The sequence below is a fragment of the Aegilops tauschii genome, chromosome 1 (genome assembly GCF_002575655.3).
Source record: "Aegilops tauschii subsp. strangulata cultivar AL8/78 chromosome 1, Aet v6.0, whole genome shotgun sequence".
NCBI classification, from domain to species: Eukaryota; Viridiplantae; Streptophyta; class Magnoliopsida; order Poales; family Poaceae; genus Aegilops; species Aegilops tauschii.
In genome coordinates this window covers 487,299,383-487,313,323 of record NC_053035.3, presented here as the reverse complement: position 1 = coordinate 487,313,323, position 13,941 = coordinate 487,299,383, and the positions used below count along the sequence as shown (strand labels likewise).

At 45.1% G+C, this 13,941-nt stretch overlaps 1 protein-coding gene and 2 pseudogenes across 1 annotated transcript; all 3 read left to right on the top strand.

The window, feature by feature from the left end:
• Positions 1–605: 605 nt before the first annotated feature.
• On the top strand, positions 606–2,300 carry LOC109772300 (F-box protein At5g49610-like; annotated as a pseudogene).
• Positions 2,301–6,902: 4,602 nt separating this feature from the next.
• On the top strand, positions 6,903–8,666 carry LOC109772261 (F-box protein At5g49610-like). Its single transcript, XM_020330950.4, has 2 exons — positions 6,903–7,101; positions 7,217–8,666. Exons 1-2 carry the CDS (start codon positions 6,970–6,972, stop codon positions 8,324–8,326), a joined length of 1,242 nt encoding a protein of 413 aa, XP_020186539.1. The 5' UTR covers positions 6,903–6,969; the 3' UTR covers positions 8,327–8,666.
• Positions 8,667–11,043: 2,377 nt separating this feature from the next.
• On the top strand, positions 11,044–12,374 carry LOC120972865 (F-box protein At5g49610-like; annotated as a pseudogene).
• The last annotated feature ends 1,567 nt before the right edge of the window (positions 12,375–13,941 follow it).

The following is a 13,941-nucleotide window of genomic DNA, read 5'->3' as shown; positions in this document are numbered from 1 at the left end:
CGTGAACCGGGCCGTGTTTCATGTCCTACTCTACCTCGCCGGTGACCGAGCCAACACTATGAGGAGCGTAGCTAGCCGCCGTACATGGGCACGACAGAGCCGGATGAGCTTCGCTTAAGTAAGATTAGGGTTACGTTGCATGTAATAGTATGGATTTGAGATTCCTAACTTTTTACAGGGAAATAAGTGCTGCCGATTATTCGAGCATGAATCATTGTTAGCCTTCAGAATTACTTGACGCTGAAATGGATATATCTAGAATTTCAGCCTCCAGTAACTCCGGGCGAAGATAGTAGTAATATATTGTAAAATTACTTTCAAGACTAACAGGTGCCAACAAGTAGTAATTCAAAAAATATCTCGTACCAGCACATACAAAACCGCTATGCACATTCTGCTGATGCAAAGCTCTTTTTTTTATCATCGGCTCGTAAATTAACAAACCAACCAAGAAAATTGTTCGACTATTCAGTGGAGAGGGCCAACAAATCATCAGGATCAATTGGGCCGCCTTTAGAACAGCAGCTAATAAAAAAATTCGGAAAGCCCATTATCAGCGGGGGCCACTCCACTCCCCATCTAGTACTCGCAGCCGCAGTCACGCGAGCTCCCAAACCAGCTGCCGCCCCATCACGATTTCACGAACCCTAGCGCCGGAGAGCAGCAGCAGCCGGCGCCGCCACGGTCGAGTAGACTGCTCGAGGCACAGATCCGCGAGCCGGAGAGGAGGCCATGCCGCCAGGAGGAGAAGGAGGGGGCGAGCATGGCTGCACGGTGCAGAGCCACCCGCCGGCGACCGTACGCGGCGACGACGACGCTCTGCCCCATTCTAGGCTGCCGCTGCCCGCCATTGTCCCGGCGGCTTCCGAGGTTTGCTCCACGCTTCTGCAATGTTCTTTCACTTTCAGAACAAGATCGTCGACTGGCCCCGTCAATCGTCATCGATCCAAGAAAGGGGATCGGGAGCCTAAACGAGCCGTCGTCTCCATCATTTACAGGATGTGAAGAAGAAGCAGGTGCAGAAGCTGGAGCAAGAGCAGCAGACCGCGCCGAGCCTCCCCGAGGGCGCCATCGTTGAGATCCTTTCACGAGTGCCCTACAGGTCCCTCTGCCGCTTCAAGTGCGTGTCCAAGCCATGGCTCGCCCTCTGCTCCGCCCCGGACATCCGCAAGAGGTCGCCACAGACCCTCTCCGGCTTCTTCTACAAGAACGCCCGTGTCCTTCATTTCCGCAATTTGAATGGGAGAGGTCCTCCTCTTGTCGACCCCTCTCTCCCTTTCTTGCGCCAAAAGTACCGCCACATTTCTGTCCAACACGTCTGCGGCGGCCTTCTCCTCTGCAGCTGCTCGAATAATCTGCGAGACGAATCCTATTATGCTGTCTGCAATCCTGCTACCGAAGAGTGGACTGTGCTGCCTCCTGTCGGATTTCCAGGTCCCGATCCCATCCCTTTCCTAGGTTTCGACCCTGCTATTCCATCCCGCTTTGTGGTGTTTGCCCCCAAGAACCAGATGGCTGGTATGAACGATTCCGGAAAAGTGTCAATCTACTCGACAGAAACTGGACGGTGGACTCATGTGCAAAGTAAGTGGACAAAAGATCCTCTCGTGAATCATGGTGTATACACACAGGTCTTCCTGAGTATCCATCTGCCTACCCTTGATAAGAGAATAGCCACAGTCGACGTGGAGGGGAAAGTTTGGAGGGAGATTCAAATGCCAAACACCTGTGATGTTGGGCACTCAACGACGCATCTGTGATGTTGGGCAGTCTCAAGGACGCTTGTATGCCTGGTGGATAGAAAATTCCCGTGATTGCCAACTCTATATTTGGGTCCTTGAGGATTATGATACTGGAAAGTGGACCCTAAAGCACACTGTTAACGTTTTGGAGCTGTTTGGAAGGAATTGCCGTAAAGATGGAGATTCTTATGTGATGTTTGCAATTCATCCGGATTGCAACATGATTTTTCTTACTGACAAGAAAAACTTGACATTGTCGTATGACATGGATAATCAAAAAGTGCATGTTATCTGCACTGAAGGCATGAATGGTCTGCCTTATATTCCCTGTTTTGCAGAATTGCCCTCAGCTGGTCACTGAGATTCAGTGCTACATTACGTGCCTAGCATGGGACCACACCTTTTGCGAAAATTAGTGGTTGACATGGACCTACTCTCCTAATTTCCCTGGCATTGCGTGGAGAAGTCCCAACTCCTATGTCTACAGTGGTATTCCTATATGTTGGTGTTCAGGCTCATGCCTTTGTTGCTTTGAACAATGTTTGTTGGCCAAGACTTTGTAAGGGTAATGGTACTGCTTAGTTGTAGGAATCCACCTAGCTATTTAATCTATTTGCTGTCATGTAGCACTAATTATTCTGGCCACTCGTTAGCGCCTGATGTGGGTAATATAAGATATTGAGACTATATTATCTGTGTTATTGTCACCTCTTTATTTCCATTTGTTTTATGCCAGTAAATATCTCCAGTCTACAGTTTGCTATCCATCGATGCTCCTTTTTAATGCATTTTAAAGATTTGATGTGATTATCTGCGGATCATCTCTTCTCTACATATAGCAGTTTGTTATCCATCGACGCTATCTCTGTTTTTATGCATTTGTAAGATTTGGTATGTTTATTTGTGGATCGTCTCTTTATATCGCAGCATATAGGGGTAGAGGCATGGTAAAGAAATATTTAGTTTCTTGTATGTTACCCGCATGGCCTTCCATTGATGGTGTAGAGAAATGTGCAGCTAAACAAACCTGGAAGATACAGTCAATTCATCTTGTTTTTTGCTCGGGGAAAGAGGATCTTTTGAGGGGCAGCCAAAAACGTGATTCACTCATTGATACTTGTATACATACAGGTTCACCATTCATCACTAAAGTACTTGTGCACTCTTAATTCTGGTTTTGATATAGCTCACCATTCCCTTGGATGAATCCTAAATAGACTGTTAAATTTCTGTTCTAACTTGTTCATTTGATTTGGGTCCTGCTCTTTAGTTGAGGTTGAACACGGCAACTTTTTTTGTTTGTAACAGTAATAAGGATAAAGGTGGTTTTCCTGTCACTGCTTTGTTGATTGAACGTGCAGTTTTAGCTGAATTTAGTACACTAAATAATACTGGTTCTCAATACATGTGTCATTAATTTTGGTTCAGATAGAGCTCGCCATTCCCTTACATGAATCCTAACTAGATTGTCAAATTTGTGTTCTAGGTTGCCCAACTTTGATTTTCGGTCCTGCTCTTTACTAGAAGTTGAGGACAACCCTTTTATTATATACTCAAAAGGATAATGGTGGTTTTCTTGTCATTGCTTTGTTTGTTGAAGGTTTAGTTTTTGCTGAATGTACTCCCTCCGTCCCAAAATGTACAATCATTTTTGACACTAAATATAAGATCATTTAGAGATGGGATTCCATTACAACCTTCACCTCAAATCTTAGGAAAAGTTGTTGGGTAGCCTTATTTATCAGCGGGCCATGCTGAGAACTGCATGAGATGTTGTGTTCTGTTGGACGCGACACTGTATTGCTGTCTCTGAAAATTGGCCATCACATTTCGATCTCATGATTTTTTTTTTCCAAAAAAGTGTTAAGATGATAACCACGCTGTAGCAGTGTGGTTGTATGGTGGCCGGAGATCGACGTATCTGTCGTCGCGGGTGCAGCCTTCTGTAGGCGTTTTTGCTGATCCATCTGATTGCTCAGGCGTCGCGACTAATTTAACTGACCTCAGATCCACAAGTTGTGTCGTTTTTTTAGCACAGTACAGACACAAGCGCTCATATACACGCGCATACACTCACCCCTATGAACGTACACACGCACACCCTACCTCTATGAGCACTTCCAAAAGACTGAGCCGGCGAGCCTTCTTGTGTCGTTCCAAACACATCGATTCAGCAAACTTACTCGTGCTGAACTTTGACTTAGACATGGAATGCCACCTACACATACTATTTGATACAGTTGCACTCCAAGTGCAAGAAATATGCAGAGAAATTCAGACAACTATTGCGTAGTATGACGCGTTGTCGACGTCAGCCGCTTAATTGAAAATTGACATGTGTTTGTGATATGTTTGCAGATTAGGTTAATTTCACGACAACTAAAGAAAAGAGCAAAGCCAGCTCAATTGAAAATTGACATGTGTTTGTGATATGTTTGCAGATTAGGTTGATTTCGCGACAACTAAAGAAAAGAGTAAAGCCATCTGAATTTTGATCCAACGACGCACCACGGCTTGATCCAACGGGTGGTGCGCGACCAATTTAGTGCTAGATCGGTCAGCCAAATTGGAGTAGCCACCTATTTTTAGCCCCTTAAACACCCCCTCAACCCTTAACTCCTCAATTTGAGGAGTTAGATAAAAACGGTTCCTAGCCGAACTTCTAAAACCTACATCCCTAAAAAAGAGATCTTCACCAATTTTCTAAATTTTGATTTACATACTCCATTTCAATAACATATTTGTAAACATATTACATCCAAACTTAATAATTAAGGTTCACACAATTCATGAAGATTACGGATTCAAAGTTTACAAGTTTAATTATTCAAATCTTAAACACCCCCTCAACCCTTGACTCCTCAATTTTGAGGAGTTAGATAAAAACGGTTCCTAGCCGAACTTCTAAAACCTACATCCCTAAAAAAAGATCTTCACCAATTTTCTAAATTTTGATTTACATACTCCATTTCAACAATATATTTGTAAACATATTAAATCCAAACTTAATAATTAAGGTTCACACAATTCATAAAGATTACGGATTCAAATCTTAAACACCCCCTCAACCCTTAACTCCTCAATTTTGAGGAGTTAGATAAAAACGGTTCCTAGCCAAACTTCTAAAACCTACATCCCTAAAAAAAAGATCTTCACCAATTTTCTAAATTTTGATTTACATACTCCATTTCATCAACATATTTGTAAACATATTAAATCCAAACTTAATAATTAAGGTTCACACAATTCATAAAGATTACGGATTCAAAGTTCACAAGTTTAATTATTCAAATTCAAACTTACGATAGGGTCCAAATGAAGTAGATAAAGAGCATGATAGAATCACAACAATCAATTGCTATGAAGTGCTCAACAAGATCATCTTAGAGCTGGGTATCAACTTCACGCTTGACGCAACATGCCATTATTTGCAATAGGACATGTGGGTTCCAATACTCGGCATGGGCATGAACAATGTCAAAGAGCTTTTGAAGCAAACCAAAAGCTGTCTCAACATTCTTTCTTCTCGACTCTTGTTGCATTTGCAAAGTGGGATCTCTGGTTTCCTTGAGGACGTGGGATTGTCTTCACAAAATATGGGCCATCGAGGATAGATGCCATCTACAAGGTAGTGACAACATGGATCATGCTACTCACCCAAGTTTTGCAATGGTCGGGGAGATACTTCGGTGCATCCGAAAATGTTGCGGAAAATACTTCTCCGGATAGGCTGCATTGGGCGCAAAATAATCCTTCATAATCTTCTCATGGGCCTCTTCTCTGCCCCGATTGATGTACAAGCGGCAAACTGCGATCCTAGTCTTGGTCGCTTAATGTCCTAGTTGACGATCACGATACTGTCCATTTCAAAACCATCATCATCTTCTACCTCGTCCTCGGACGAAGAGTCGTCGAAGAACATCTCTCTTAACCTCTTCATCTACACTACCCAATATTTTATATTGAATTTCACTGCAAAAAACACAAATGGAAAAGCCAAAAATCTTACCTATGCAATTCGTCGAACACTTTGCGGCTGGAGGAGGTGAGAGCCTCGATCCACCGGCGGCGTTGAGTTGACGCTGAGGCTACAGGTCGACGGTAGGGCTGGGACACGGCCCGCGGCCTCCCGAAGAGGAAGATTCTCCTAAGGTCGTGTTTGTCGGTCGCCGACCAAGCTCGCCACAACCGAACTGTGGTCTTCGTAGTTTCACCGGCGTGGCCGCGATTCCGTGGCCGGCTAGCGCCTCCGCGGGTGCTCTATGACATCTTTGATTGTCCGTCGACTTTGTTTTGGACGAAACTAAGCTTGATGTTTTTTCATCCACGAGAGCCAGGTGATGACAACAGGATGTCGATCCAAGCGACAGACGAGTGAATTGAAGTGGGATGGAGGCCTACAGAATGTCGGTGGGATGTCTATAGAGGGTAAGGGTGGGCGGCAAAGGCAACGCCGATGTGGATAGGGGCGAGCAAGAGAGAGAGAGAGAGAGAGAGAGAGAGAGAGAGAGGTCGTCACGAGGGGGGAGGGCAGATCCCGAGAATTTGTCACGGCCTATCAAATTTGAGAGCCGAATGACGTATCTCCTACAGTTTTTAAGCAGCTAAAACAAAGAAGGGTTTGGCTAGGTCCAACTTAACTCCTTTTGAGGAGTTACGCCATTTTGAGGGATCGGCTAGAGTTGCCCTTAATTCTTGATCGAGCCGGTGTATATTGTATAGCTTTAGGTGCCACACCAGTCCTTTCTTTCTTGCTACCGGATACACCCTGCTGCTTTTTAGTCAAAAACAAGTGTTGTTAATTCATCTGCAAGGATTAGTGTCAGTATGGAGTATCTTGCAAATTGCTTCGAAGACTAACAGGTGCAAGAAGGTAATAATTCAGAATATACTAGTACCAACACATACAAAAACCGCTATGTACATTCCCCTGATGCAAATATCTTCTACACTACTGTGCATGTATGTATAAAAAAAACCAGGGGAGTTTCTTTTTTCCTCGGAAACAAGGGGAGAGGGCTGAGAAACTATCATGATCCATTGGGCCGTTTTTACAAGGCCACCTGGTAGTGCTAATCCACGAGCCCGTTATGACGGAGTACACACTCTCACCGGGTCCACCCCCGTACTCAGTTACTCACGTTCCCAAATCAGCCGCCGCCCCATTCCCCATTCCGAGCCCTAGCCCCGGCGAGCAGCGGCGGCCGGCCTCGCAATCGTCGAGTCGATGCCGCCAGGAGGAGGAGGAGAAGAAGGAGACGAGCATGGCAGCAGCACGGTGCAGAGCCACCCACCGGCGACCGTCCACCGCGAGGAGGACACGCCGCAGCTCCCCACCATTTCTGCAGTAGCTTCCAAGGTTTGCTCCAAGTCCCTCTTCATTTTTTACAAGGCCTTCCAATCTTCTATTGTGCCCCCATCTTCGATCCAAGAAAGAATCGGGGACCTGAACGAACCGTTTGTATCATTGACAGGAGAAGAAGCAGAAGCTGGAGCAGCAGCCCGTGCCAAGCCTCCCCGAGGGCGCCCTCGTCGAGATCCTTTCGCGAGTGCCCTACAGGTCCCTCTGCCGCTTCAAGTGCGTGTCCAAGCCGTGGCTCGCCCTCTGCTCCGCCCGGGACATCCTCAAGAGGTCGCCACAGACCCTCTCCGGCTTCTTCTACAAGAACGCCGGTGTCCTCAAATTCCGCAATTTGTCTGGGAGAGGTCTGCCTCTGGTCGACCCTTCTCTCCCTTTCTTGCGGCAGAGGTACGAAAACGTTCATGTCGAACAATTGTGCGAAGGTCTTCTCCTTTGCAGCTGCTGGAATTCGTGTTCCGCGTGTGAAAATGATTATGTTGTGTGCAATCCCGCGACTCAAGAGTGGACTGTGCTGCCTCCTGTAGTATTTCCGGCTCAAGAGTGCAGCCACCCGTGGAAGAAGGGCATACCAATGACTTACTTAGGTTTCGAATTCGCTGTTCCATCCCGCTTTGTGGTGTTTGCAACCCCTTACAATGCTGACCGCCTTCCTGGACAAATGGCGATCTACTCATCAGAAACTGGACAGTGGAGTTACGTGCAGAGTAAGTGGTCCTCCGCAACTCATGTGGATTGTAGTAGACGCACACATGTCTTCTTGAATGGCACCATGCATTTGGCCACCCTTTGTAATTCAATAATACCCACAGTCGACGTGGAGGGGAAAGTTTGGAAGGAGATTCAAATGCCAGTTGACTGGGCGAGCTCTAATATTGTTTTGACTGGGCAATCTCAAGGACGTTTGTATGCGTGGCAATTGGATTATTGTGATGACAGTGAACTCGATATTTGGGTTCTTGAGGACTATGGTACTGGAAAGTGGACCCTAAAGCATACGGTTAATGTTTCAGAGCTGTTCGGAAGGCATTGTCGCAAAGATGGTGATTTTTATCAGATGTTTGCAATTCATCCAGATTGTAATGTCATTTTCCTTACCAACCAGAAGAAGATGACAGTCTCGTATGATATGGATAATCAGAAAGTACATGTTATCTGCAATGAGTTCATGATTGGGCTACCTTATATTCCCTGTTTTGCGGAATTGCCGTCAGCTGGTCACTGAGAGTCAGTGCAGCATCCAGAACTCAACAGGGCACAATACCTTTGTAAAAATTAGTGGTTGGTACGGGTCTACTTTCTAATTTCGTGGCACTGCTTAGATATGCTCCAACTCCCCTGTCTGCCAGTTTCATATTCTTCTCTGCTGGTGTTCTGGTGCATGCCTTTTGCGGCTTGAACAATGTTTGTTAGCCAAGACTTTGTAAGGGTAAGGGCCTTGCCTAGTTGTATGAATGCACCTAACCATTTAATCTATTTGCTGTCATTTAGTACTAATTATTGTGGCCCCTTTTTAGCTTTCGATGTGTGGTAATATAAGATATTGGACTGCATTATTTTTGGAATCGTTTGTATTTTCATCTTCTTATTCTCATTTATTTATGCAAATAAATATGTTTAGTGTGCAGCTTGTTATCCATCGATGGTAGCTCTGTTATTATGAGTTTCTAAGAATTGAATCCGTTTCAAAAAAAGAAAGAAAGAATTGAAACGATTATCTGTGGATTATCTTCTCTATATTGTATCATACAACAACAATAACAAAGCCTTTAGTCCCAAACAAGTTCGGGCAGACTAGAGGTGAAACCCATAAGATCTCGCAACCAACTCATGGTTCTGGGACATGGATAGCAAGCTTCCTATATTGTATCATATAAGGTAAAGAAATATTAGTTTCTTTTATGAGCCCGCATGGCCTTCTATTGATGGTGTCAAGAATTATGCAGTTACACAAATTTAGAAAACATGTAGTTCCTTTATCTGTTTTTTTTTTACTCGGGGGAAGGGGCATTTTAGGGGAAGAGAACAACATGATTCGCTCATTAATAAGTATGTTTGTAGTAAAAATAGGGCAAATATACTTACAAGTTCGCCATTCATCACTCAAGTGCATATGCTTCCCAGTGTGTTTTCAATTCTGGTTTTGGTATAGTTCAACATTCACCTACCTGAATCCTGACTAGAGTGTTAACTCCTTTTTCTAGGTTGCTTAACTTCAATTTTGTGTCCTGCTCATTACTAGCAACCGAGCACGGTAACTCTTTTTTATAACAATAATCACCACAGCAGATAAGTTCCCTAGAAATATTTGTCGCGCGAATCCTGTGAATGTTTTGTAGGTAGAAAAGTGTGGACCGAATCTAAAGATAAGGGTGGTTTTCCACGTCACCGCTTTGTTGGTTGAAGGTTAAACTTTAGCTGAATTTGTGAAGTCACAAGCATGTTAGGCACATAAAAACAAGCCTAGAAAACATAGTTCTTTCATCTTCTTCTTTTGCTCAAGTGGAGAGGACTTCTTCAGGAGAAGAGAGCAACATGATTATTAACTCATGGATATGTTTGTAGTAAGACCGGGGTAATAATGTATGTACAAGTTCCTCCATTCACCACCATTCCGTCACATGAATCCTGACTAGACTGTTAAATCTATATTCTAGGATCTTTACTAGAAGCTGAGCATGGCACCTTCCTTTTTTGTAAGAATCGCCACAGCAGATAAGTCACATAGCAGATATTCTCATACCAGGCGTTGGCACAAAACCAGATTCTTTTTAACTCTTGGTAGGTAGAAATATTTGTAGCTAAAGATAAGGGTGGTTTCCCTCCCTCGCTGCTTTGAATCTATGAAACACTGAAATTACATCTCGCCAGGCACCTGTTGTGGCATTAGAGATGGGATTCACTAGGTGTGTGGCGTTGAACATTTGGCCTGCTGTATATGTGATGCGTCCAAACAGTTGTGTTTGTTATATGGTGTGATATCAATTAAAACCGTGATAGTGTTGCTCCCTACCATTCGAAAAAAAGAGAGAAGGAAATCCATAAGTACACGCTCTCACCGGCAGCACTGCCACTCCACCCGTACTCAGTTCCCAAATCAGCCGCCGCCCCGTTCCCCGTCCCGATCCCTAGCCTCGGCGAGCAGCGGCAGCCGGAGTCGGGCAGGAGCGGCACGACACACGTGGGGCTCAACGCAGGGGTGGGACCGCGCCCGGCTCTCCCGAAGTGGCGGGCGAGACACGTGGCTGGCTTTTTGGTGTGCTCGACGAGCACATCTTGCCCCACCTCAAGAGGTGTCACGCCGCCTCTGAGCGCGCGGTGGTGAACGATGAAGAAGGTGCGCAGGGCCGCCAAGAAGGAACACAAGCTCGCGGGGCGATGTGCAAGTCTGTTGTCAAGCACTACCTCAACTATGACGAGTGAGCACGGCGACGAACATGCCGGCAAACTAGTGTTAGATATTTAGGGTTTGTATATGATCTATCGTCTCTGTTTGTATAAACTAGGGTTAATGATGATGAACTTTGTTTGTGATGATTGCCAATGAACAATTTCTAGCGCGGACTTGTTTTTCAAATTTCCCAATACCAATTTGTTGTATTTGTTCCGCTTGACGAGTTTGCAACCCAAAAAACAAGTTTCAGGGTACCTGAAACTGGTTTTCCGGTTTGGGAATATCTGCTAGAGATGGTCTAATCATGCAAAGCTCTTCCTACACTTTGTCAATCAAAAAATAATCAGGGGAGATTTCTTTTTCTTTGACAACAAGGGACCAACCAAAGAGGGCTGAGAAGCTATCAGGACCCATTGGGCCGTTTGTAAAAGTCCACCTGATAGTACCGATCATTGCCATCGCCCTTGCCCCGGGGAGCCGCCGCGGCCTGCATCGCGACGTTCGAGTCGACTCCCTCCAGCATCCATCCGCCAGCCCGTGAGGAGGCGATGCCGCCAGGAGGAGGAGGAGGCAAGCATGGCTGCACGGTGCATGGCCATCCGCCGGAGACCGTCAGCCGCGACGAGCACACGCCGCCGCTCCCCGCCCCTTCCCAGGTTCACGCCTCTTCAATCTTCCTTTCATTTAACGTACCTTTCTTCCAATCTTCGATTGCGCCCCCTATCTTCGATCCAAGAAAGGAATCTGAACGAGCCGTTTCTATAATTTACACAGGAGAAGGAAAAGAAGCAGAAGCTGGAGCAAGAGCAGCAGATCGTGCCAAGCCTTCCCGAGGGCGCCCTTGTCGAGATCCTTTCCCGAGTGCCCTACAGGTCCCTCTGCCGCTTCAAGTGCGTGTCCAAGCCGTGGCTCGCCCTCTGCTCCGCCCGGGACATCCGCAAGAGGTCGCCACAGACCCTCTCTGGGTTCTTCTACTACGAAGGTGGACGCCTCTGTTTCCGCAATTTGTCTGGGAGAGGTTTGCCTCTCGTCGACCCAACCCTCCGTTTCTTGCGCCAGAGCTACGACCATGTTGTTCTCCTACAAGTCTGCGGCGGCTTTCTCCTCTGCACCAGCGGGAATTCTGTGGGAAGCCAAGAGAGTTATGTTGTGTGCAATCCTGCAACGGAGGAGTGGACGGTGCTGCCTGATTTAGGCTATCCATGTCACTGTCCAATACCTTTCATGGGTTTCGACACGGCTGTTCCATCCCGCTTTGTGGTGTTTGCGCCCCAGCCCAATATCTTTGGTCCGGACGGTTCCAGAGATGTGGCAATCTACTCGTCAGAAACTGGACGGTGGACCATTGTGGCAAATAAGTGGGCAACAACACCTCTCATGGTTCATGGTATGTACAAACAGGTCTTCCTCGATGGCACTATCTATGTGCGTATCATTAATAACTCAGTAGCCACAGTCGACACTGAGGTGAGAGTTTGGCGGGAGATTCAAATGCCTGATGACTTACCAAACGACTTACCAACCATCTGTGATATTGGGCGGTCTCAAGGACGCTTGTATGCGTGGCAGATTGATAATTCTCAAGTTTGCCAACTCTATATTTGGGTTCTTGAGGATTATGTTACCGGAAGGTAGACACTAAAGCACACTGTCAACGTTTTGGAGCTGTTTGGAAGACATTCTCGTGAAGATGGCGAATCTTATCGGATGTTTGCATTTCATCCAGACTGCAACGTGATTTTCCTTACCGACCAGAAGAAGATGACAGTGTCGTATGACATAGATAATCAGAAACTGAATGTTATCTGCACTGAAGGCATGAATGGTGTGCCTTATATTCCCTGTTTTGCGGAATTGCCGTCAGCTGGTCACTGAGATTCAGTGCTGCATCACGGTCACGTGCTCAACATGGGACAACTCCTTTTTGCGAAGAATAGTGGTTGCTGTGGCCCTACTCCTAATTTCGTGGCATTGCGTAGTATATCTACAGTCTTGGTGCTCAGATGCATGCCTTTGTTGCTTTGAACAATGTTTGTTAGCCAAGAGCCCAAGACTTTGTAAGGGTAAGGGTACTGTTTAGTTCTAAGAATCCACCTAGCCATTTAATCTATTTGCTGTCATGTAGTTCTAATTACTAAATGTATTATGTAGCTCTTGATGTCTGGTAATATAAGAGAATGAAGTGCATTATCTATGCTTGAAATCGTTTGTATTTTCACCAATTTACTCCCATTTTTTTTGGCAAATAAATATCTTCAGTGTACAGCTTGTTAGCTCTGTTTTTATGCGTTTCTAAGATTTGAGATGATTATTTGTGGATTATCTCTTATATTCTGTAGCATATACAAGTAGGGTACAGAAATATTAGTTTCTTTTTTGAGCCCGCATGGCCTGCTATTGATGGTGTCAAGAATTATGCAGTTACACAAAACTTAGAAAACACAGTTCTTTTATCTTGTGTTTTTTTTGGCTTGAGGGAAGGGGCTTTTTAGGGGAAGAGAACAACATGATTCACTCATTGATATGTACGTTTGTAGTAAGACTAGGGTTAATATACGTACAAGTTCACCATTCATCACTCAAGTGCCTATGCTTCTCAGTGTGTTTTTAATTCTGGTTTTGATATAGTTCAACATTCACCTACCTGAATCCTGACTAGTGTTAATTTTCTTTCTACATTGGTTAACTTCAATATTTAGTCCTGCTCATTACTAGAAACCGAGCACGGTAACTTTTTCCTATAGCAATAATCAGCATAGCAGATAAGTTACCTAGAAATATTTGTGGCGCGAGTTCTGTGAACGTTCTGTAGGTAGAAAAGTGTCGCCTGAATCTAAAGATAAGGATGGTTTTCCACCTCACTGTTTTATCGGTCCAAGGTTAAATTTTAGCTGAATCTGTGAAGTCACAGCATGTCAGGCACATAAAAACAAACCTAGAAAATATAGTTCTTTCATCTTCTTCTTTTGCTCAAGGGGAGATGACTTTTTCAGGGGGAAGAGAGCAACAAGATTATTAACTCATGGATATGTTTTTAATTCTGGTTTTGATATAGTTCACCATTTTGTCGCATGAATCCTGACTAGGCTGTTAAATTTGTATTCTAGGTTACTCAACTTTCATTTTCAGTACTGCTCTTTACTAGAAGCTGAGCATGAAAATAGTTGGAGAGTAAACTTGCTCTCTTGTATTGATTATCACACATACATCAGTGGTACATATATATGCCCCATGGAGTTGGTTCAGATCCTACAATCTAGGAGGCGACGTGCGCACTACATACAATGTACAGGTACATGTTAACACCCCCCCTCAGCGGGAACGCCGTATGGGAGGACGTTCAAGCTGGATCGAAACTCAGTGAAGACCTGTGAGGGAAGCCCCTTGGTGAACAAGTCTGCAAACTGAGAACTGGACGGTACATGGAGAACACGCACTTCGCCAAG

Coding starts and splice junctions, on each gene's coding strand:
- LOC109772261 (XM_020330950.4), top strand. CDS start 6,970: ATGCCGCCAGGAGGAGGAGGAGAAGAAGGAGACGAGCATGGCAGCAGC. Junction 7,102..7,216: donor TTTCTGCAGTAGCTTCCAAG/GTTTGCTCCAAG, acceptor TATCATTGACAG/GAGAAGAAGCAGAAGCTGGA.